This window comes from Salmo salar, chromosome ssa15 (assembly GCF_905237065.1).
Source record: "Salmo salar chromosome ssa15, Ssal_v3.1, whole genome shotgun sequence".
NCBI classification, from domain to species: domain Eukaryota; kingdom Metazoa; phylum Chordata; class Actinopteri; order Salmoniformes; family Salmonidae; genus Salmo; species Salmo salar.
Window position 1 is genome coordinate 88,186,572 of NC_059456.1, and position 23,330 is coordinate 88,209,901.

The 23,330-nt window shown below is 41.7% G+C and overlaps 1 protein-coding gene across 2 annotated transcripts; it reads right to left on the reverse strand.

The window, feature by feature from the left end:
- Positions 1-26: 26 nt before the first annotated feature.
- On the reverse strand, positions 27-23,096 carry LOC106572525 (serine/threonine-protein phosphatase 6 regulatory ankyrin repeat subunit C). Of its 2 annotated transcripts, none has more exons than XM_014146762.2 (26): positions 22,889-23,096; positions 22,494-22,580; positions 21,917-21,995; positions 21,619-21,689; positions 21,299-21,499; positions 19,990-20,077; positions 19,649-19,791; positions 17,121-17,333; positions 16,814-16,892; positions 16,516-16,713; positions 14,720-14,837; positions 14,538-14,606; positions 14,187-14,327; positions 14,026-14,088; positions 13,762-13,873; positions 13,570-13,641; positions 13,221-13,422; positions 12,965-13,052; positions 12,629-12,746; positions 12,221-12,440; positions 11,987-12,074; positions 11,311-11,394; positions 10,983-11,128; positions 10,714-10,796; positions 10,384-10,558; positions 27-10,176 (listed from the first exon to the last, which is right to left on the reverse strand). In XM_014146762.2, exons 1-26 carry the CDS (start codon positions 22,913-22,915, stop codon positions 9,911-9,913), a joined length of 3,231 nt encoding a protein of 1,076 aa, XP_014002237.1. In that variant the 5' UTR covers positions 22,916-23,096; the 3' UTR covers positions 27-9,910. The 2 variants fall into 2 exon arrangements, with proteins under 2 accessions (XP_014002237.1, XP_014002236.1); XM_014146761.2 differs by having other exon boundaries at positions 14,187-14,351.
- Between the last annotated feature and the right edge of the window lie 234 nt (positions 23,097-23,330).

Below are 23,330 nucleotides of genomic sequence, written 5' to 3' on the forward strand. Positions count from 1 at the left end.
CAAATCATAACACATGATGCAGTGAGTATTTATCAATAGCATTTTATTTAAAACACAACCAACCCTAAGCCACAATACTGAATGACAAGACCAATTGGCTGCAGCAAACATTGTATAAAATAGATTTAGATTCAATGTTTAAATCATTAACGTAGATTAGTCCGAAATTGTGAATGAATGATCTTACATATCTGTAACAAATTACAATTTACATAGTTCACACAATGGAAAAACAAGGCAAAGTGCTTTTGGGATCAATTGCATTGTTGTCAAATAAAGAAATGGCTTGAGGTTTTGGAGGGACAGTGGATGGGGAGTGAGACGGGGTGTTCCTCTCCTTGTGTGGGAATGAGGGGCAGGGCGAGAGTGTCTGTCTGGTCAGAAACCAGACCTCACCCTGTCCTCTATTGCCATGGAATTAAAGCTAGAATCTTTAGTTCCTACATTCATTTCTGGACTTAAATTAATGTTATATAGCAATTTTATTCTTGAATATAATTTATGACTCAAACTAAGTTCAACGCTCATACTCCATTTAAAACCCCAAATATAAAATGTTTTACAATGTTGGTAAACAAACACTGTATAGCCTCAACATGGTTAACTATATTTATATCATGGGTGGTCAGTCCTTGCATCCATAGCTCTGTCCATGAATTTGAGTGGTTACATTTCTCCAGGCCCATCTGTCAGCTTTTTACCAAAACAGAGGTGGGGTATCCGCTTTTGTTTCAATTAAGGATTCTGCTTTAAAGCTGATACAAAGACAGTGGGAAGGCAAACACCTAGCAAGTGGATTAGTGTTTCTGAAGGCATACGGCTTGAGGGGAACAAGATTCAACCTCGTACAGAATATAATGTGCATATAACCGGTCTCCACTGTTAAAAATATGATATAGTACCAAAACCAGCTGTACGTACATATGCAATAACTAACCCAACCAAAATTCACATTCCAGGAAGCTGTAAACTTTAAGAGACTAGAGCATAACATGAAAGCAGAATAATGGAGAAATGAGGTGTTTTAAGAAGACATCAGCATCAGTCTGGCTTCACATCCCAGTGGTATTTTGTTGTAGAAATGCGTATCATAAATCTCACGAACACACACAATAATCAAGCACACTTCATCAAGTTGAGTTATTGTTCATGGTAAAATTCTAAAGTTCCCATAGGCTATTGTGTATATATTTGTTTGTCAAAACAGGTGCAGATTAATTCCAACTGCAATTTATGGGAGGTAGGAAAAATGCTACTATTGAAAAAGACAAATGCAAACAAGTTTATTTACATGGATAATACCATTATATGCGAAAGTGAGAGGCGTTGACTATTCATGTTTTAACTCACAAAATGTTGAACTCGCGCTACGTCATTGGTCCTGTTGCCATTGTCATCACAGGTCTAGAGCACATGCTGGTGATGGCATTTTCTACTCACAGTAGAATAGTATTTGCAGGTTTGTAAATGAGGTAAGAGTTAAATAGGGAATCTTTCCTTTCTCTGACAAACACACAGACTAGGCCTATGTCAAAGTTACTACTATTCAACAGCAAAGCAGTGAAGACTGTTCTGTTACCCAACAGCAAAGCCTGCAAAACTTTTGGAATGTTTAGCTGACAAAAAACCATTTCATTGTAACTAATCATCTGCCCTGATTTAGACGACTCCTTTCCTGGTATGGGGTCCATAGTATTTTCAATAGATAAGCCACGGAGTGAAACGGGCAACTAACCCGTAGTCGGTCTTCATCAGTTCACATTCAGTTAAGATGCTGCAGAATAAACTAAGAAATCAGCAAAGGGACCAACAAGTCACAGGATATGCCAATGAATGCATCCATTCTTCTGTATTGCTCAGGGAGCACATTAGCCACAGTGTACCTCCAACAGATGGTATCAAAATGACAGATTATGTGAATCACCATTGTGGTCCCTTACGGAGTCCAATGATAATATCTGGCCCCAGACTTCATTGTGGGTGACCACACATCTCAAGGCAATTCCCAATAGGAGGCTACACTCTGAGCTAATAATGTGCAATTGGCATTGATCCTGTGCTTATTCTAAGAGTACATCTATGTGCTTTTACAGCAAATTACTGCCAATAGTGGCAAACAATGTTTTTGAACATTTCCTTCCCCTGCTGGTTAAAAAGGTCGTTTCAAGGGGAATGTTATTCTACAACTAATATCACAGGGCTTTCAACAATGGCCATTTTGACATGTACTCCAACATGTCAAAAGGGTGTACAGTAGGTATACACATTACCCTAAGCACTGAGCTGTTCTCATGCTACACCTTTCATTTCCATTGTCATCGATATGTCTGATTTAGACAGGCTTGGTTACTTGCCCAAAGTAACAAAAACATAAAATAAACACTTTTATAGTGTTGCACATGTAAGTAGTTGCTTGTAATGTGTAATAATTCTTAGTTTTCTTAATGTAATCCATGGGTCACCATTTCAACAGACCTCCATTATTGATACTAATAAAACATACATGATCAGTGAAGATCTGAAGCTGTTCACTTAGATGCACAGCTTTTAAGTTTAGTGAGGGGGAATGAATCGGAGGTCTCCCTTAATGTTTCTTCTGAAAACAAGGGATTTCATAATTCCTTTAATTTACGGCCAGACAATATTTCATTTGATACGGAGGAAGATGCATACATACACACCTAGACATGCATTCAAAATATTCACATTCAAGGAGATTGAATCCTAAAAACGCCTCTAACACAATACACACAGTTAATGAATCAGTCAAATTATCTTGTGCATGTTCCCCCTTATGAGAAAGCAGCTTTGATACTCAATCACAGTTCTAAGAATGCAGTTCTTCACATCCTAGTGCCACTTCTCTGGATGCGAAGCAGTGAGGTTACAATCCCACTTGCATTAACCAGCTACAGAAAGTATATATTTTTTTTACATGAGGAAGCAAATGATAAATACGTTTATTGCACTCGTCTTTTTCATCCACTTCAAAAAGGGAGGTCAGCTTAAAAAGCGAGGATGATTCATCACTCCCTAATGCTACTAGAATAGGACGCATGTTATATTAGACCACTTCAACAGAATGATCACATGCTTAACACTGCACACCGCTACTGAGGAACCACTACTTTTAATAATGCAAAAACACCACACGGTTACAACCAAAACATTATCATTATTACTTTTATGTACCCTAATATGACTTCACAACCTGAACTATTCTGTACAGTTAGCACATCTAAGTATAAATACATCTAAATTGATATGCTCAGACTACAGTTACTGGTAATGACTATCCAATCCCATGGTTTCCTTCTTTGTGACCCCCTCGCTCTAATTCTTCTTGGCTCTAACTGCCACAGCATTGAGAGACATATCTTTGCTTGGAGGTATCGTCAAAGAATATGGTTCCATGTTTGGATTTGTGCTTTCAAAAAAATACTCCAATATTGGTGTCCAACATCAGGTACGATAGTACACTTGGATTCACCATATGACGGGACTCACGTGCAGAGATCCACAGCATGCACACGGAATAGGCCAAGAACATAAACAAGAGTTGCTTATTTTAGCAAACATCACAATAGGTTGAGAATGTTCTTTTCAGAGATATGTGCTCTTATTTTACATGGAATTCATAAGGCTTCCGGAAGGTATAAATGGAAGACCATGCCGTAGCTACAACATTAATTTAGAAACACATGAAAAGGCACCATGCCACCTCTGTGCTGGTTATCACACAGGTCCAACTGATGGAGAACAAAATACCAAGCAAGGATGAAGGGGGGGAGACCACAAGCAGGGGGAAAGCTAGTAAAATCCTCCCATATTCACCAAATTGAGGGGGTAAATAATTACTGCATAGTACTCCCCCCCTCACTATAGATTGTTTTCACACTACTTTTCCTCATGACCTTCATTGAAATACACATTTCTGCCCTTCACGTACCAGAACTTAAATCTTTAGAATCAAATTGACAACTGTTTCCATTTATAACAAGGTAGACTTCTATTTTTGTCCTTTCTCTTCTCTCCAACTGATACTGAGGTACTTAAATTAATAGCGTTATTTGGTTTTGGAGATTACAGTCAAACTGAACTGGACCGGTAATAAGTCAAATCCAATTAATGTTTTTCACTCAATGTAGCAAATATGGCAAAATCCCAAAACAATCTCAGGGAAACCTTGAGTTGTTTGCCATCAACATTGGATGTGGGCTCCCAGACACCCAAGGATGTGTGTGTGCATCCAAAATGGCACCCTATTCTCTAAATAGTGCACTGCTTTTGACCAAGGACCATAGGGCTTTGGTCAAAAGTTGTACACTATGTAGAGAATACGGTACCATTTGGGATGCATACCATAATAGCAAAATCAGCAGAGATTTTATCAGTTCCACTGAGAAATGTAACTCCAGAGGGGTCACGTGCTATAACTTAGTAGGTACTGCAAGATACTGGTTCCTTTGCTTTAAAGGTAAGGCTTGGCTGTGAATGAAAATTTTACATTTGCCTTCTATGAAAGATACTTCAAGTAAGAATATGGGCATACATCGAGGTAAATCTATTCCCTGTTAACCACACATCTGCCAACATTAAAAACTGTTCCTATAATAATTACAAAACCAGCTCTTACAAAGAAATTAACATACATTTTGATCATTGCCTACACAAAGACTTATTACATATTTGTCCTTACAAAGTCTGTCCAATTATAAATACTTTAACAAATCTTGCATCCATTCTTTTTTCCAGACTAACATGTCTGTTCTGATCGCTTTCCTCTTCCTAGTTTCCACTCTACGATCAGTAGTAAGTAGTGATGCAAACCATTAGTCCCCACTGACATTAGGACCTGTATCTGTGACAGCAATGCTTCAAATCAGAGCTTAATACAATTTCTCTTTTACCATCTAACCATGGCTATCTGGGTAAATGAGTCCCAACAGACACAACAAAGAAATTAGTTACTGACCAAATATTATGACTATTATGCTTGAAGGCAAATAAAGGTTTCTATGGCACTAAATGGATGTAGCTAGGTGTATTTTCCTTTAAAAAAAAACAGGCTATCAATTAATGCAAAAAAATTAAAGCAACTACAGCATAGTCTAATTTCCTGTTCAAAATATATTGTAAGGCTATCTCAATGGTATTAACAGAGATGAATGTTCAAACTCTCCAACCTGCTGTTTCCATTGTCAATGCATGACAAACACATAGGGATCTACAGCTCGATCACATTCAAGAGACAAGACCCATAACAGGAAGACTAAACTTACATGACAATTATTTCATGCTGCTACTTGTATAATTTCATGAATGTTAGAGCAGTAGTTCAAAAGGTCAGGAGAAAATAATTGTTCCAATTTGACCCCATATTCACATTTGCCAGTGAAGTCATCTCATATTTGGAGTCAGTGTGTACATTCCATGTTCTCGGAATTTATGTTTTTTTACAAATATTTTTTATCCAATGTACTTTGGCAAATAAGGCCTTAACTGTGACCTAAGATTTGCACAATAACTCACGCAAATCTTCAATTGGCATGCATGTCAACTGTAAGTCGCTCTGGATAAGGGCATCTGCTAAATTACTAAAATGCTTTGTTGGATTAGCTTAAATACAGTAGAAGGCAGTGCAATATTTGTGCTGCACACATCATTCACACGCTCTTTATTGCTACAAATGAGAAATGTCCCATTTAATTGTTTCTTTAAAGTCAGAAGTATGATCTCAAGCTCCTTTACAATGAGTTCTGTCTAGCAATGGAACACATATGGACAGAGGTCCAGATGGGACATATGCTGGAGAACTGGTGCCATCTGCTGGACAAGGGCATTGCAAGAAGAAAACTATTTCTGACCTGCTAGCCAGACACACCTGCTGTTGGATTATTGATGTTGCATGTTGCTCAATGTGGAGTCATGGGAGGAGGATGCAAGCATGGTGAAAGCAAGCCTAACTAAATCACTGGACTAACCAGAAGGACTAGTAACATACCCTGGACTGGCATCAATCAAACCACATTGTGATAACTGGATTTTGGACCATGTTGTGCGGACTGACCATTTTAGACCCTGAGAGTTTTGAAGTTAAATCTCTGTCAATGAAGCAACAGTATACATACCTTGCAATCTTTGCCATGGCCTGTTTTGCACCTCTTCTCTCCCACAAAGCAGATTTCTCATGTAGCTACAACACATATGCATGTAAACATACATATGTATGCACGTATTCAGAGTGACAATGCACACAAAGACACTGAACGTGTTAAAGTGCATAACTACCTCAATAAGTGCCTTGGATCAGGGTTGAATGAATAACTATATAACTGTATGCATATCACATACAATGTCAATACGACTTGCATGTTATCAATCCATGTGATATGCTTACTGGCTCCACACAACCTGAGACTATTAACCGTTTACACATGACACCAAAGACTATACACTCCCTTTGTTCCTCCTCTACCCCAGACAACACAGTAGAACACCGACTGTTGGGCACAACATGACGTGTTAGTCCATTATATTAGCTCCTCATCTTTATCATCCAGAAAAAACTAAGGCATGTCATTTAGCCATCATCAAGAGATGTTATGGTGAAGCATTAAATAAATATGTAAATTAGTCCAGGAATCTGTGAAATGTAACTGTCCACTGATGATGCAATAGAAATGGTAGTGTAAAAAGTATTTAAATTAAGTTGAGCAATGAGCTCCAGTGGTCTGATACGATCTACAATGTAGTACCACAATGTAGTACCACCAAACAAGATACACGCGGAACAAAAGGAATACCACATAGCAAAAAGGAATTACACTTTTTTGGCTTTACTAAAAAAACAAGTACTACTGCTGCCCATATGAGTGTAACATTTGTTTTTTCAGTTCATTCCTACAGTAACCCTGCCTACCTACCGGGCTTTCAATTATCTCTAGTCAGTCATGACTTCTGTCCGGCGACATGAACAATCAAGCCCAACCAAGGAATCCTCTTCTTACCAGATTCACAGGTCTGACTAAGTGGGTGAGATCCTAGGGTTCGTCTTATTTTGCCATCCTGCATTCATACTGCCAAGATGTCATATGGTTCTAAATGAGATGCCATGGTGGCAATCAATTGAAATGTTTTCTTGGCACAGAAAAATGCCTTGACAAAGCGACGACAGCCTTTAGTCTAGAACAGATCATGTCCATGTAGCTAGGCCTAGTGTCAGAACTCAATTAAAGTGAACATCAAACAAGATTACCAAGGAAACAAAAGCCCTTGAGACTATGATTGTCTTTTCAATAACGTTCAAATGCCAGAAAGTAAATATTGCTTATATTATACAAAAACGAAAGAGCATTTCAATCTCATACCAGGACTGACCGTTGTACTAGTCAAGATACAAGCGTTGATAGAGAGGAACAGTGGTATTGCTCCATCTCTTAATTTCTGAAGAACACTGAACAAAAATATTAAACGCAACATGTAAAGTGTTGGTCCCATGTTTCATGAGCAGAAAAATGAGATCCCCAAAATGTTCCAATCGCACAAAAAGTGTATTCCTCAAATTTTGTGCGCAAATTTGTTTACATCCCTATTAGTAAGCATTTATCCTTTGCCAACATAATGCATCCAACTGACCGGTGTGGCATATCAAGAAGCTGATTAAACAGCATGATCATTACACATGTGCACCTTGTGTTGGGGACAATAAAAGGCCATGAAAATGTGCAGTTTTGTCACACAACACAATGCCACAGATGTTTTTTCAGGGCGTGTGCAATTGGCATGCTGACTGCAGGAATGTCCACCAGAGCTGTTGCCAGAGAATTTAATGTTAACTTCTCTACCATAGGCCACCAACATTGTTTTAGAGAATTTGGCAGTATGTCCAACCGGCCTCACAACTACAGACCACGTCTAAACATCTCAGCCCAGCACCTCCACATTTGGGTTCTTTACCTGTGGATCGTCTGAGACCACACGCTGATGTCAACGTTGTGAATAGAGTGCCCCATGGTGGTGGTGGGGTTATGGTATGGCAGGCATAAGCTACGGACAACGAACACGATTGCATTTTATCGATGGCAATTTGATTGCACAGAGACACCGTGACAAGATCCTGAGGCCCATTGGGGTGCCATATCTCAAGAATCTGTACACAATTCCTGGAAGCTGCAAATGTCCCAGTTCTTCCATGGCCTGCATACTCACTAGACATGTCACCCATTGAACATGTTTGGGATGCTCTGGATCGACATGTACGACAGCGTGTTCCAGTTCCCGCCAATATCCAGCAACTTCGCACAGCCACTGAAGTGGAGTGGGACAACATTCCACAGGCCACTATGAACAGCCTGATCAACTCTATGCGAAGGAGATGTGTCGCACTGCATGAAGCTAATGGTGGTCACGCCAGATACTGACTAGTTTTCTGATCCACACCCCTACCTTTTTTTAATATTTTATTTTTAAAGTTGTGACAAACACATGCATATCTATACACCCAGTCATGAAATCCACAGGTCAGGGCCTAATGACTTGATTTAAATTGACTGATTTCCTTATATGAACTGTAAAATATGAACTTATATGAACTCAGTAAAATTGTTGCATTTATATTTTTGTTCAGTATAAATTCAATTTCAGATTGACCAAGGCCAAATTTGGGGAAATAATGCCATTCAATGTACCAAAGTCTTTTGAGAATGATAAGATAATTTTTTGGGGAGAAATCAATTGAAATGGCTTGTAAGATTATGACTGAGCAGTAAATCTCAGAATACACCACGAGAAAGTGCTCACAATACAAGAGGCTTCACTGAGGTGCAATGGGGCGAGCCTGCTCCCAAAGAAACTAAATAACCAAGGCCTCATTGCTACTACTCTCCCTGTCTAGTCGTTCAGCAGCTGCAAAATTATTTATCGAGGTATCGATCTATCGTCTTTCTCTATACAGTACATCTCAAATAAATATTTTTGTTTTGCCATAGTAGTGATGATCACCTTTGGTCATAACTGATATGCTTTGAACCACATTCTAGCTTAGTAAACACAAAACTGTGTTTTAGACAATACTTCAGCATTGAGAATAAATTGATGCTAAAATCCCAACCCGAGCACTGTACTCCTTTGCAAGGACACATGCTTACATATACATTTTTCAAACTTTAGCAGCTCTATGAAATTCTCCTCTATGAAAATGACAAACTATTTTAGGCTAAAAGTTTAAATATAGGCTACTACACTACATATTATAATCATTAAAAAAAAAGTCAGAATAGATATATTTTAGCATTGCACTCTTGGGCAGGACTTTCTTCTGTATGGTTCCTTCATCAAGTCCTCTACCCTACTTTAACCCGTTTGATCATTCTCCTTTGGGGAAGGCTGTGCATTCCTATTCAAGGCCACCACTACTAGTCCTAGTTTCTGATATAATATTAAATACTGAATGATAATGAGAAGTGACTAAACAAGAGACTACAAACAAACACAAAAAGGAGAATAAACAGTCCTTTAAGCTGTCAGTAATTTTTCTGTGCTGACAAGTACCTATTTGTGGAACATTTTTTAAAGGGTTTGATTATTTTTGTGGTTGGTTATTAGCAACCGTTTAGGGACAAACAGCGGTATTCCAGTGACATTACAGAAAGAGAGATCAGTCTCTCTGTGTTAAGCACTAACTACTACAGAGCTGAGATAGATGCTGTGGGCTCTATTTGCATATAGGTTTGACTGCACTTCAGGAGAAGACCACACATACACACATACACATAGGCGTGTAGGTGGGTGTACTCAAGGGAGTCACCCTGTGGTGGTGGTAGTAGTGGTGTCAGATTGTAGGTGTAGGATGACCTCACTCAGAAAGGCACCCGTCCAGGCCGATGGCGGCGCCATGGTGGTCTTTGACTTAGCCGTGGTGATGGTGAAGGCCTCCGTTGGGCAGGGGTGTGCAGGCTGCGGTGATGCCGCAGTGCTTCAGTAGGTTGAGACCGGGGGAGATGGTGGAGGAGACAGAGATGGAGGAGACAGAGATGGAGGTGCAGGGGCAGGAGGAAGAGGAGCAGGAGCACGAGGAAGGGTCCAGAGGTGGGAAAGGTTTCATGGTGGAGAGGATCAGAGCCAGGCAGTCAGCCACGTCCTTGTTGGGGGCGCAGGCCAGGGCTGGAGTGTGGCCTGGTCAACAACAAAAACACCGTCAGACCAGATACACTAGAAAGCTGTTGTCTATGGCCTATGCTCGAGGAGGAGAAAAAGGCCTAAGTAAGTAACAATCAGAAATCAATTAGAAAGCCCATAGCATTAGGCTACACGGTGTAGGACTTTAAGATTTTAAAATGAAGACGAGGTTTTAAGAAAAGGTGGAATAGTGTCTCTCCTTACCCTCCTCATCCACTGCCAGCACTGTGGCTCCTCGACTCAGCAGTGCCTGGACCACGGTGGCCATACCGTTGCGTGCTGCTAGATGCAGGGGCATTTGCAGTGCAGCGTTGGTTGCATTGACAAGGGTAGCGTTATGGATCTCCCCCAGAATCAGCAGGGCACACATCTCATGAGCCTGCAAGACAAATACAGAAACATGCTTACATCAACCATCATCAATACATGCACTTCATTAATCTCCGTTCATCAGAGAGGTGCTGAAAGCTTGAATGCTATGTTATTATGCTCCATTTCTTTCTGAGCTCTGATGATATTTTGAGGGCTGCTTACCTTGCTGCAGGCCAGATGCAGGGCAGTGTTTCCATTGTCGTCCAGCAGTGTCAGGTCAGCCTTGGCACGATGCAGGAGGATGGCTGGGAACACCAGGGGAGAATCAAGAGATAAATGACACAGGATTCCTCTTCACAGATCTACCCAACACATAATGAATTCACTCCAATCAAGTGGTAGTTCATTCTTCTTCAGAGACTGATGAGAGAGAATCTGCTAAACTCTATCCTTTTGCAAAACATCAACAAAAACGTGTTCCGTAGACTTACCCACGGTGCCACTCTGTCCGTTGTCGGCAGCAACCATGAGAGCAGAGCGTCCGGTGTGGTCCACGGCGTTGATCTCAGCTCCGTGGCGTAGGACCAGCTGCAGCCCCGCCACGTCCTCGGCACACGCTGCGGCATGAAGCGGGGTCCTACAGGCAAAGAGAAGCAGCCGACCTTGGTGAGCTCAGTCTCGCATGACAATGAAACAGGAGATAAAATCTGGAGTCCACACTGAGCGCAGAGGTACAGCTCAGAAGACATACCAATGAAACAGGAGATACCCAAGTAAACATCTAGTAAGGTAATGACACCTTGCCCTCAATAGACTTACCTTCCTTTAGTATCCCTGGTGTTAACCATCTGTACACCAGCAGATTCCAACAGCATCTCTGCAGCTCCACTACGGCCATTCATTCTGCAGCATCACACAACATCAAAAGATCACCACATAGACGGGTTGGCTGATAACGTCACGAAAAAGATGCACACGTCGATGTGGCCGGAAGGCGTGCGTTGTTATGATTCTGAAAGGTCAGATAGCTAGCAACAATGACAAGAAGCTGCCATGTGGGGAATGATTGGTGGCTCCTTTCATCATTGATACCATGTCTTGTTTTGAGGCGTTTTGACTGATGTCTATGCTAATATGGCTAAAATTAGCTAGCTAGCTAACCAACAATTGTAACGATGTATTTGAGACAAGTGCTCATTGTGCAAATGTATTTATATTTTCAATGAACACTTGGAGACTAAATATAGTTCACGTTGTCAACAGTCTAATTAACACTTGGAGACTAAATATAGTTCACGTTGTCAACAGTCTAATTAACACTTGGAGACTAAATATAGTTCACGTTGTCAACAGTCTAAGCCAACCCCTTAGTTGAGCTAAACAACCAACCTGTTTATAGAACCCATCATTACTGATCCTTTCCCAAACACTGTTTTACAGACATTGTCCTAATAATGTATTATCATGTTTAAAACATTGATTAGAGAATACTCACAGAGCACAGTGCAATGGGGTAAAGCGGTTTCCCTCCTGGCTACTACATGTTTTGTGTTCAAGTAAAACCTCCAAACAGCCTTCATGCCCTGATTGGAGGAGGAAGAAAAGTGTGTTCATTTGAATTACAAAGACACTACAAAACAAACTGTTTTCCCCACATTTAATTTATACATGTAATATACACCCTTCTTGAAAGAGGGTGTTTTGGGATGTAACCAATAACCACGCAGACCTTGGTAGGCGGCCCAGTGTGATGGCGTGTACTCTTCGTGGTCCAATAGGGAGTCCAGAGGATCGGCGCGCGTGGCAGCACGCAGCAGACTGGCCAGGATGTCAGTGTAGCGGTGGGAGGCAGCGTAGTGCAGGGGGGTACGACCCTGGCCGTCCCGACACAGGGCAGATGCCTCGTGATCCAGCAGGGCTGTCACACAGTCCTCACGGCCCACCACCGCCTATGGGACAGGTTCCAAAGAGTTACACAGCTATATTTCTAACTTTTACAGTGCTTTAATAATTAATTCTAACTAATGTTGCAGCGTTCCTCTGTACCACACAACAACCAGACAGGCTTGGTGTAGCTAAAGATTACGACCTTTTTCTCAGCTGAGTGGTGTGAAAAGCCTATAGGCGTGTAGCTCACCCCTCTGTGCAGGGCAGTGCTGCCCCCCTTGTCCTTGGCATCGGGCCAGGCCCCCTTCTCCAACAGCAGGTGGACACAGTCTGTATGGCCACCTAGCACAGCCAGCATCAGAGGAGTCCTGAGGAGGAAGACAGGCAAGACCACACACACGGTCATTTATATTACAACAATGCTTTCTAGCAGACAGGATGTGTAATTCTGTAAATCTTCAGTGAACAGCCTAAACTGTATTGCTAACACTGTATCTATATGGAGTTACTAAAAGTAAATAACACAATACATTTACATTACAAAAACAAAGTTTCCTGCCAGGCAGCAAGAAGAGAGACCACTCACTGTCCCTGTGCGTCTGTGACGTTGGTAAGGTCTGCCTCCTCCCCGCTTTCCACCAGCATGTGCAGACATTCCGTGTGGCCGTTGGCAGCTGATATGAAACAAATATTTAATCACACATTCAACCCTGATTGCTTTGTTTCTAAGCTATTCCATACTTGCTAATATCGAACAATATACAGGGACACATGCTTGTATTCATTACACATGGCAAATAAACTTTAACTCATTTCAACCCACATCTGAGGGGGGACCGTACCTGCGACGTGTAGAGGGGTCCACATGTGTCTGTTCTCGTTGAGGAGGCAGGAGGCCCCCTGGGCTAGCAGGACCTCTACACAGCGGGCGTAACCTCTCTGGGAAGCCAAGTAGAGCACAGAGCGGCCCGAGGCATCTTGCACATCTACGTAGGCAGCAGTCTCCGTCAGCACACTCAGCGCCTGCCAGTGGCCATTATCAGCCTGAGGGGGACAGGAGATGGGATACGACAGGAAGCTGTCATGTTTTTAGCTGCTCTATATGAACATGGCAATTTCTCCATACGAAACACACACTCAGTCTCAAGCTACAAAGTAACAGAGGATTTTAGGAATGAAAAGCACACTTACAGCTAAATGCAACGGACTCACTGGAATACTGCTCTCAATGTCTCCCAGGGCATTAAAGGACATTTCCAGGAGCTAAAGGGACAAGAGTCATGATGTATTACTATCCACAGATACAGCAAAGTCATGATGAAAAACTATTTACCTAAATGGCTGGAGCTATGCAAGTTACTGAACACAAACAGAAGGACTCACCAGTTCCAGGTTCTGCTTGTTGCCGTGAGAAGCAGCATAATGAACAGCACTGTAACCTTTAGAGTTGACCAGGGATGGGTCTGCACCGTTGTCCAACAGATGCTCCAAGCAACTAGTAACAAAAACAGACAAAAGCCACAGTCAAGGAGGGGTCATGAAATAAACATCTTTTGAGTTCTTTAAGCGGATCTTTAAAATCAGTAGAATTTGTTTTTTAAAATTACAAAATAGATAGAAACTAATGGTTGCAGACAGTAAACTAACAAATAGGACTCCTTATCTCCATCCTCCTCGCTCTGAAGAGTCCCAGGGAAATGTCGGTCCATTCTGGAAGTGCACAATGAACACATTTATTCACAAATTCAACACAGCTATGTTTCCTGAAAGCATCTTGGTGTATTTGTCGATGGAGTGCGAGTTCCTACCTGCAGAAGGCCTGGGAGGCAGCAGAGTAGTGCAGGGGAGTGCAGCCTGTACGGTCTGGCTCATTGACCTCAGCGCCAGCACTCACTAGGGTCACAGTGCATTGGTACCTCCCATTAGCAGCTGCATAGTGCAACGGAGCCCTGAGAGACCAAGAGAAGGCCCAACTAATAATCAGTGCATCAATCAAATGTATTCATAAAGCACTTTTTACATTAGCTGGTCACAAAGAGCTTTTACAGTACCCAGGCGATCTGAAATTACTGACTATTCCATATAACATTACTATCTCGTACTCACACCAGCATGAGTACAAACACAGACAAAGAAAAGAATCAGTGGCAAAAACTCACCTTCCCAATTGGTCCCTCTGATTCAAGTCAGTACCACTGCTTAAGAGCAAGTTGAGACATTCAACGTTTCTGTCAGCAGCGAAGAAGTGAGGAATAACATGATGAGAATGACAGACTCATTTGGGTATATTATCCAATAGTTCAGAATAGGTCCAGTTTTGGAGTGTGATTCTGTGTCTTACCCTCCAGAAGCAGCAGCGTGTAGACAGGTCCTTCCAAAGTTGTCTGGAGTGTTTATGTCAAACCCGGCTGATAGTACGTGCTCCTTACTCATAGATGAAACAATACTGTACAGCTGACCTGAGGGGAGAGGAAGAGGCAACCAGGAGTGATCAAACAAATACAGATAACATACAAGACATGACACTATATTCTGACGCTCCTCCAGTGTATAGGCATTGTGAAACAAAATCCAACAGATGCATGTTTGAATGAATGATATAATGTACGCTACCATTCAAAGGTTTGGGGTCACTTAGAAATGTCCTTGTTTTTGAAAGAAAAGCTACTTTTTTGTCCATTAAAATAACATGAAATTGATCAGAAATACAGTGTAGACATTGTTAATGTTGTGAATGACTATTGTAGCTGGAAACTGCAGTTTTCTAATGGAATATCTACACAAGGGTACAGAGGCCCATTATCAGCAACCATCACTCCTGTGTTCCAATGGCACGTTGTGTTAGCCAATCCAAGTTTATCATTTTAAAAGGCTAATTGATTATTTGAAAACCCTTTTGCAATTGTTAGCACAGCTGAAAAATGTTGTTCTTAAAGAAACAATAAAACTGGCCTTTAGACTAGTTGAGTATCTGGAGCATCAGCATTTGTGGGTTCGATTACAGTCTCATAATGGCCAGAAACAAAGCACTTTCTTCTGAAACTCATCAGTCTATTCTTGTTCTGAGAAATGAAGGCTATTCCATGCTAGCAATTGCCAAGAAACTGAAGATCTCGTACAACGCTGTGTACTACTCCCTTCACAGAACAGCGCAAACTGGTGCTAACCAGAATAGAAAGAGGAGAGGGAGGCCCCGGTGCACAACTGAGCAAGAGGACAAGTACATTAGAGTGTCTAGTTTGAGAAACAAGACACCTCACAAGTCCTTAACTGGCCGCTTCATTAAATACTACCCGCAAAACACCAGTCAACAGTGAAGAGGCGACTCCGGGATGCTGGCCTTCTAGGCAGAGTTCCTCTGTCCAGTGTCTGTGTTCTTTTGCTCATCTTAATCTTTTATTTTTAATTGGCCAGTCTGAGATATGGCTCTGCCTAGAAGGCCAGAATCACCTCTTCACTGTTGACGTGGAGACTGGTGTTTCGCGGGTACTATTTAATGAAGCTGCCAGTTGAGGACTTGTTTCTGTTTCTCAAACTAGACACTAATGTACTTGTCCTCTTTCTCAGTTGTGCACCGGGGCCTCCCACTCCTCTTTCTATTCTGGTTAGAGCCAGTTTGCGCTGTATGAGATCTTCAGTTTCTTGCCAATTTCTCGCATGGAATAGCCTTCATTTCTGAGAACAAGAATAGACTGACGAGTTTCAGAAGAAAGGTCTTTGCTTCTGCCCATTTTGAGCCTGCAATCAAACCCACAAATGCTGATGCTCAACTAGTCTAAAGGCAAGTTTTATTGATTCTTTAATCAGACAACATTTTTCAGCTGTGCTAATAATTGCAAAAGGGGTTTCAAATGATCAATTAGCCTTTTAAAATGATAAACTTGGATTAGCTAACACAACGTGCCATTGGAACACAGGAATGATGGTTGCTGAAAATTGGCCTCTGTACGCCTATGTAGATATTCCTAAACAGCCGTTACCAGCTACAATAGTCATTTACAACATTAATGTCTACACTGTATTTCTGATCAAGTTGATGTAATTTTAAAATGGACCAAAAAAAAAAGTGTTTTTCTTTCAAAAACAAGGACATTTCTAAGTGACCCCAAACTTTTGAACGGTAGTGTAAGTACCAACCTGAGGAGAGTAGCTTGCGACAACAGTCTGAAAACCCATAGAGCACAGCCAGGTGCAGCGGGAACATCCCATGAATCCCTTGTCTGGCTGTATCTGCACCGTTGGTCATCAGAGTGCTGATCAGTAGTTCATGGCCGTACTTAGCAGCAACATGGAGGGGGGTATTGCCATATTTATCCACACTGTCAATCTCTCCACCTAACAACAAACAAGAAACATAGAATCAGAGAACCAGTGGGACAGGACTTGTATAAAGCATCCTAACATGTTATTCAGTCAGAGGGGTTGTCATGGTTACCGTTTTGGATGAGGATCTGAGAGCGTGTGAAGCGTCCATGAATGGCTGCCATGTGCAGGGGGCTCTTCCCTGCATTACTCTAGAGAAGGGAGAAGAGAAATATGGCAAACTAATCTGGCAGAGAACAGATAAATCCTCCCATCGCCACCCATTAAACAACATAAGGCTACTGATGGCATTAGTCTCAGAGTAGAGCTGCTGATCTAGGATCAGTTTTTTATTTTAGATCATAATGAATAAGATTACATGGACATAATCCGAGATCAGTATTCCTACTCATTGACGCTTTATGAATACGGGCCCAGACCTGCTGGTTGACGTCAGCCCCATTGTTGACCAGCAGCTCCAGGCAGAGGGCCCCGTTGGTGGACACAGCGGCCAGGTGCAGTGGGGTATAGCCACTCCTGTTGGGCTGGTTGACGTTAGCTCCTTGGTTCACCAGCTCATTGGCCACAGCCTCTTGGCCTGTGTAGCAGGCCACATGCAGAGCAGTGTTCCCAAAGGCATTGGGCTCATCCAGCTGAAAGAGTACAAGATCACACAAGACATGAGGAGCTAGCTAAGCAACAAACAAACAAACAAACACACACACGAAGGCGGAAGTTTACATACACTTAGGTTGGAGTCATTAAAACCCGTTTTTCAACCACTCCACAATTGTCTTGTTAACAAACTATAGTTTTGGCAAGTCGGTTAGGACATCTACTTTGTGCATGACACAAGTAATTTTTCCAAAAAATGTTTACAGACAGATTATTTCACTTATAATTCCCTGTATCACAATTCCAGTCAGTCAGAAGTTTACATACACTAAGTTGACTGTACCTTTAAACAGCTTGGAAAATTCAAGAAAATTATGTAATGTCCTTAGAAGCTTCTGATAGGCTAATTGACATCATTTGAGTCAATTGGAGGTGTACCTGTGGATGTATTTCAAGGCCTACCTTCAAACTCAGTGCCTCTTTGCTTGACATCATGGGAAAATCAAAAGAAATCAGCAAAGACATCAGATTTTTTTTTTTTTAGACCTTCACAAGTCTGGTTCATCCTTGAGAGCAATTTCCAAACGCCTGAAGGTCCTACGTTCATTTGTACAAACAATAGTACGCAAGTATAAACACCATGGGAGGACGCAGCCGCCATACCGCTCTGGAAGGAGACACGTTCTGTCTCCTAGAGAGGAACGTACTTTGATGCGAAAAGTGCAAATCAATCCCAGAACAACAGCAAAGGGCCTTGTGAAGATGCTGGAGGAAACAGGTACAAAAGTATCTATATCCACAGTAAAACGATTCCTATATCGACATAACCTGAAAGGCCGCTCAGCAAGGAAGAAGCCACTGCCATAAAAAAGCCAGACTATGGTTTGCAACTGCACATGGGGACAAAGATCGTACTTTTTGGATGAATGTCCTCTGGTCTGATGAAACAAAAATAGAACTGTTTGGCCATAAAGACCATAGTTATGTTTAGAGGAAAAAGGGGGAGGCTTGCAAACCGAAGAACACCATCCCAACTGTGAACCACGGGGGTGGCAGCATCATGTTGTGGGGGTGCTTTGCTGCAGGAGGGGCTGGTGCACTTCACAAAATAGAAGGCATCATGAGGATGGAAAATGATGTGGATATATTGAAGCAACATCTCAAGACATCAGTCAGGAAGTTAAAGCTTGGTCGCAAATGGGTCTTCCAAATGGACAATGACCCCAAGCACACTTCCAAAGTTGTGTCAAAATGGCTTAAGGACAACAAAGTCAAGGTATTGGAGTGGCCATCACAAAGCCCTGACCTCAATCCTATAGGAAATTTGTGGGCAGAACTGAAAAAGTATGTGCGAGCAAGGTGGCCTACAAACCTGACTCAGTTACACCAGCTCTGTCAGGAGGAATGGGCCAAAATTCACCCAACTTATTGTGGGAAGCTTGTGGAAGGCTACCCGAAATGTTTGACCCAAGTTAAACAATTTAAAGGCAATGCTACCATATTCAAATTGAGTGTATGTAAACTTCTGACCCACTGAGAATGTGATGAAAGAAATAAAAGCTGAAATAAATCACTCTACTATTATTCTGACATTTCACATTCTTAAAATAAAGTAGTGATCCTAACTGACCTAAGACAGTGAATTTTTACTAGGATTAAATGTCAGGAATTGTGAAAAACTGAGTTTAAATGTATTTGCCTAAGGTACGTAAACTTCCGACTTCAACTGTATGCATATATATATATATATATATATATGTATGTTTTTTTTTTTTTTAAAGAGAGAAAACAAAATTGAATTGTAATCAAAGATAATCCCGTCTCTTCTGGTAATGGTCAAACTAAAACTCAATTAATATTACTTCCTATGGCTATCTTGAGCATCCGTTTACCCATAAGGCCATATTGAGACAGCTCCCATTTTACCTATGTACGTGCATTGTCCAGCTGACTATTGACAAATATCACCTACGCTCACAGATTTGTATCTCGTTGACAGAGCTACGTAAAAAAGCATTCCAGTACTCTGCCTCCTCTACTTGGAATGAGCTACAAAAGGACTTGAAACTACAGGAGCTCATATCCTTGAATAATTTTAAAGCCAGGGTAAAGTAATTGGTGGAAAATGAATTGGGCGGCAGTCAATGTTTTGACCCCTAGTTGAACCGCTCCTCCCAAAACCAATGTGCCTATTGAAAAGTGTCAGATATTTTTTTTTTATGTAGTACTTTGTGTTGTAAATGTTTGAAACTTTGTGTACTGCTATATTGGCCAGGTTTCTCTTGCAAAAGAGATGTTTAATCTCAATGAGACTAACCTGGTAAAATAAATACAATTTGACCTCAACACTCACCTCAGCCCCGAGCCTCAGTAGGTACTTGACTATGTCAATGTGTCCGCTGGCAGCGGCAGCATGGAGAGGGGTGTAGCCCTGCTTGTCCTTGCAGCCCTTGTCTGCACTCCGAGACACTAGCAGCTTCAACACCTCCAGATGCCCTATAAGTCACATAACAGTGAGTACTGTTTTAATGTCACCCTCTAGTGAGGAGTACATCCATAATGTTCACCCAACTTAAAATTGGGAAACACTGAATATTTATCACCTGCCATTCACACCAGTTTTATGAAATTCTGATTTTTCGGTACTCTAAGAAAATGACGTTAAGAGTTTTCCCAGTGCAGAGCCCAACTCACCTAAGTACGCTGCCCAGTGGATTGGCTGTCTGTCTCTCTTATCATTGGTACTCAAGTTGGCCCCTTTATTCAGCAGCAACTTCACCATCTGAGGACAGACAAGAGGAAAATGACATAAAAATAGTTTCATTATTCACTAAAGCATCTCAGAGTAGGCATGCTGATCTATAACCAGTTTTTCCTTAAACATTATAGTGAACAAGATGGGAGAACTGATCCTAGAGTTGGATGGAAGAGCGAGCTTACTTGAAATGGAAAAGCAACGCGGTAGCTTTTGATTAAGAATAACATGAAGATGAAGCAGCTGCATTATAAGTGGGATGCCGTGTGGAGCGCTACATTCCGAGGGGTTCGTGCTGATTGTACACAACCTAGTCAGTTGTACAACTGAATGCCTTCAACTGAAATGTGTCTTCTGCATTTAACCCAACCCCTCTGAAGTAGTGGTATGTGTTAATTGTAGGGGTGCCCATGGGGCTGGGGATCAGAAATGTCCCGTGCGAGAGGCAGGTTGATGTTTCCAGGGTTAGAGTAGTGCAGAAGTTGTCATATGCTGAGGCAGTGAAGAAAGTAGAGGAAGATGGGTCGGGGGGGGGGGGGGAATCCTGAGAGGAGTGGTTTGAGTAGTGGGGTGGCAGGTAGCCTAGTGGTTAGAGCGTTGGGTCAGTAACCGTAAGGTTGATAGATCAAATCTCTGAGCTGACAACGTAAAAATCTGTCGTTCTGCCCCTGAACAAGGCTGTTCCTAGGCCGTCATTGTAAATAAGAATTTGTTCTTAACTGACTTGCCTAATAAAGGTTTATAAAAAAATTAATAAAAAGAATTGTAGATATGAACCAGTACAGAAGGATAAAACATATGATATGTTTCAGTAAGATTGTATTTTTGCCATTTATAGTAATGGTTATCAACTGTACTGCAGGGATGGAACGTAAGTTGCAGAAAATTGAGATTGTGGTGGCAGCTGCAGAGAGGTATTTGGGTGTGCGAGACTTGACATCAGAAGAGTTACAGGGTGTGTTAAGTGGTGATATCCCATCCTTTCAGGTTGTTGGCCTGAGGTAGGAATAAATCGATTTAAATTGTGGAGCAGGGTGGGTTTTTTGTGTGAGTAGTATTTGTTACATTTTTTCAAGCAAAGTATAAGGGAGTTTTACTCCAGTCTAGTAGGTGGCGGTAATGCAACATATTGGATGCCAACCGCCTTTAAACCTCATCAAAGAACTGATCTTAGATCAACAGTTCCACTCTGAAATGGTTTGTAAAAACAGCCCTGTTCCAAGTGCACACAGTATTTCTAGCAGTCACCTCCATGTATCCGCTCTGAGCAGCGTGGTGCAAGGCGGTTCTGCCAGTACGGTCTGCCATGTTCAGATTGCTCAGCTGGGGGAGCAGGGCCTCTGCACAGCGCGTGGCTCTATTGGCAGCTGCAACATGCAGTGGAGTCTGCCAGAACTTGTCTCGTGCATTGGCCTCTGCTCCCTGCCGCAGAAGTAGCCCCACTGCCCTCTGGAGAGAGAAGGAATCAAACTGGGCTTGAGAAAACACTTGTCAACACCCAAACATTACCAAACATTGATACAGTGCTTTATAATCTTCACATTAGAGAGATGATCAACACTGCTTACTTCATTCCGGGAGGCAGCAGCTCTGTGCAATGGAGTTAACCACACATGGTCCTTAGCATTTACATTTGCACCTATGACAGTGTAAAAAACAAGGAGCAATATTAGAGGGCCATGACAAGTACAGTTGAGTCATTTCTTTCAAGTTTCAGTCAGACTAATGAACAGACACTGCACACTGTTACTACAACTGTACATAAACCAAAACCACCTTTTCATTGCAAATATAGCAGGTCAGACGTGGGCAGTTCTGTTTAGTTAACATAGCTACCTGTGGTTGGTCAATTTTGGTCACAATCACCTGCATTGATGAGGAGGTCCATTATATGAACATCCCCCAAACAGGCAGCAGCATGTAGTGCTGTACGGCGCTCTTGGTCCTGTGGGAAAAGTTAAGACAAATTAACCATCTATATTAATATGCAAAATCCATCTCCCTCTTACACTGGCAGCCACAAATAAGTATATTGATGAGATACTGGGGCAGCAGGTAGCCAAGTGGTTAGAGCGTTAGACTAGTAACCTAAAGGTTGCAAGATCGAATCCCCGAGCTGACAAGGTAACAATCTGTCGTTCTGCCCCTGAAAGGCAGTTAACCCACTGTTCCTAGGCCGTCATTGAAAATAAGAACGTTCTTAAGTGACTTGCATAAAAAAACCAAAAACATTTAGGCCTTCTGTTGACATTCTGTAGATATATAAATTACGTTTTAGGGAAATACAAAGGAATAACCTAATCACTTGAATTGGGAAAATGATCCACCTGGCACCCCTCTAGACTTGCAATAACTGGAGAAATGTTGCGATACAGTCGCTAGCTAACGTTACAATATCAACACGCAATAAACCAAAGCCAGTGCTGTGGCACCACAAACATACCAGTGCATTGACGTCCTCTTTCTTGTTGTGCAATAGTAGTTGAATTTCATCGGCATTTCGATTAAAAACTGCTTGGACCAGTGGAAGCTGGAGATAAGCACAGGAGAACGTCAGACTGTGTGGTTAGCAAGGAATCGCAGCTAGTTAACGTTAACTAAGTAAAGTGAACCGTTGGCAGACAGCATCAATCAGCATCAGGCCGCGCCGAGATGTAACTAACTTGCTAGCAATCCTACGACACATTACTTGCAGATACTTGCATCAGTAACGTTATAGAACTGGTCAACTTCCAGGAAAATGCAATCAAAACATTTGATTAGCTAACTAGCCAGCCAAATAGCCAGGCTTTTCATCTAACGTTAGCTAGTTAGCATGCTAACTACTTGCTAGCTCACCTGGTCTGTAATATTGTGTATTCCCATCTCCAAAAGTCAGCCAGGACGGAGCTCCTTCATTCGAGTGGAACTGCAAGGTATATTAAACGATAGTTAACCCATGTAGATAGTTAGCTATTAATAAGAAAGTCTGTGTTTGCTGTCCGTCTCTGCTTGATGTTTGTTTGTTAGTTAGTTCTGCTATCACGCACATGCGCAGTTCCACGTCCCCGGTTTCCCCTCCCAGACAATGTGAAAGCCTCGAAATGTTTCAGGGGAATTACAATTATGTACTAAATGCATTTCAAAACAATCTCACCATTTTAAAATGGTACTTGTTTATTATATAACAAATCATTGCTTACTCCCAGTAATGTTATTTGGGAGCAGGACGGCTGGGATTGTAATACCTCCGACACAGTTGGTGGCAGCAATGCACAGATAGCACAGTTGCTCTGTTTTA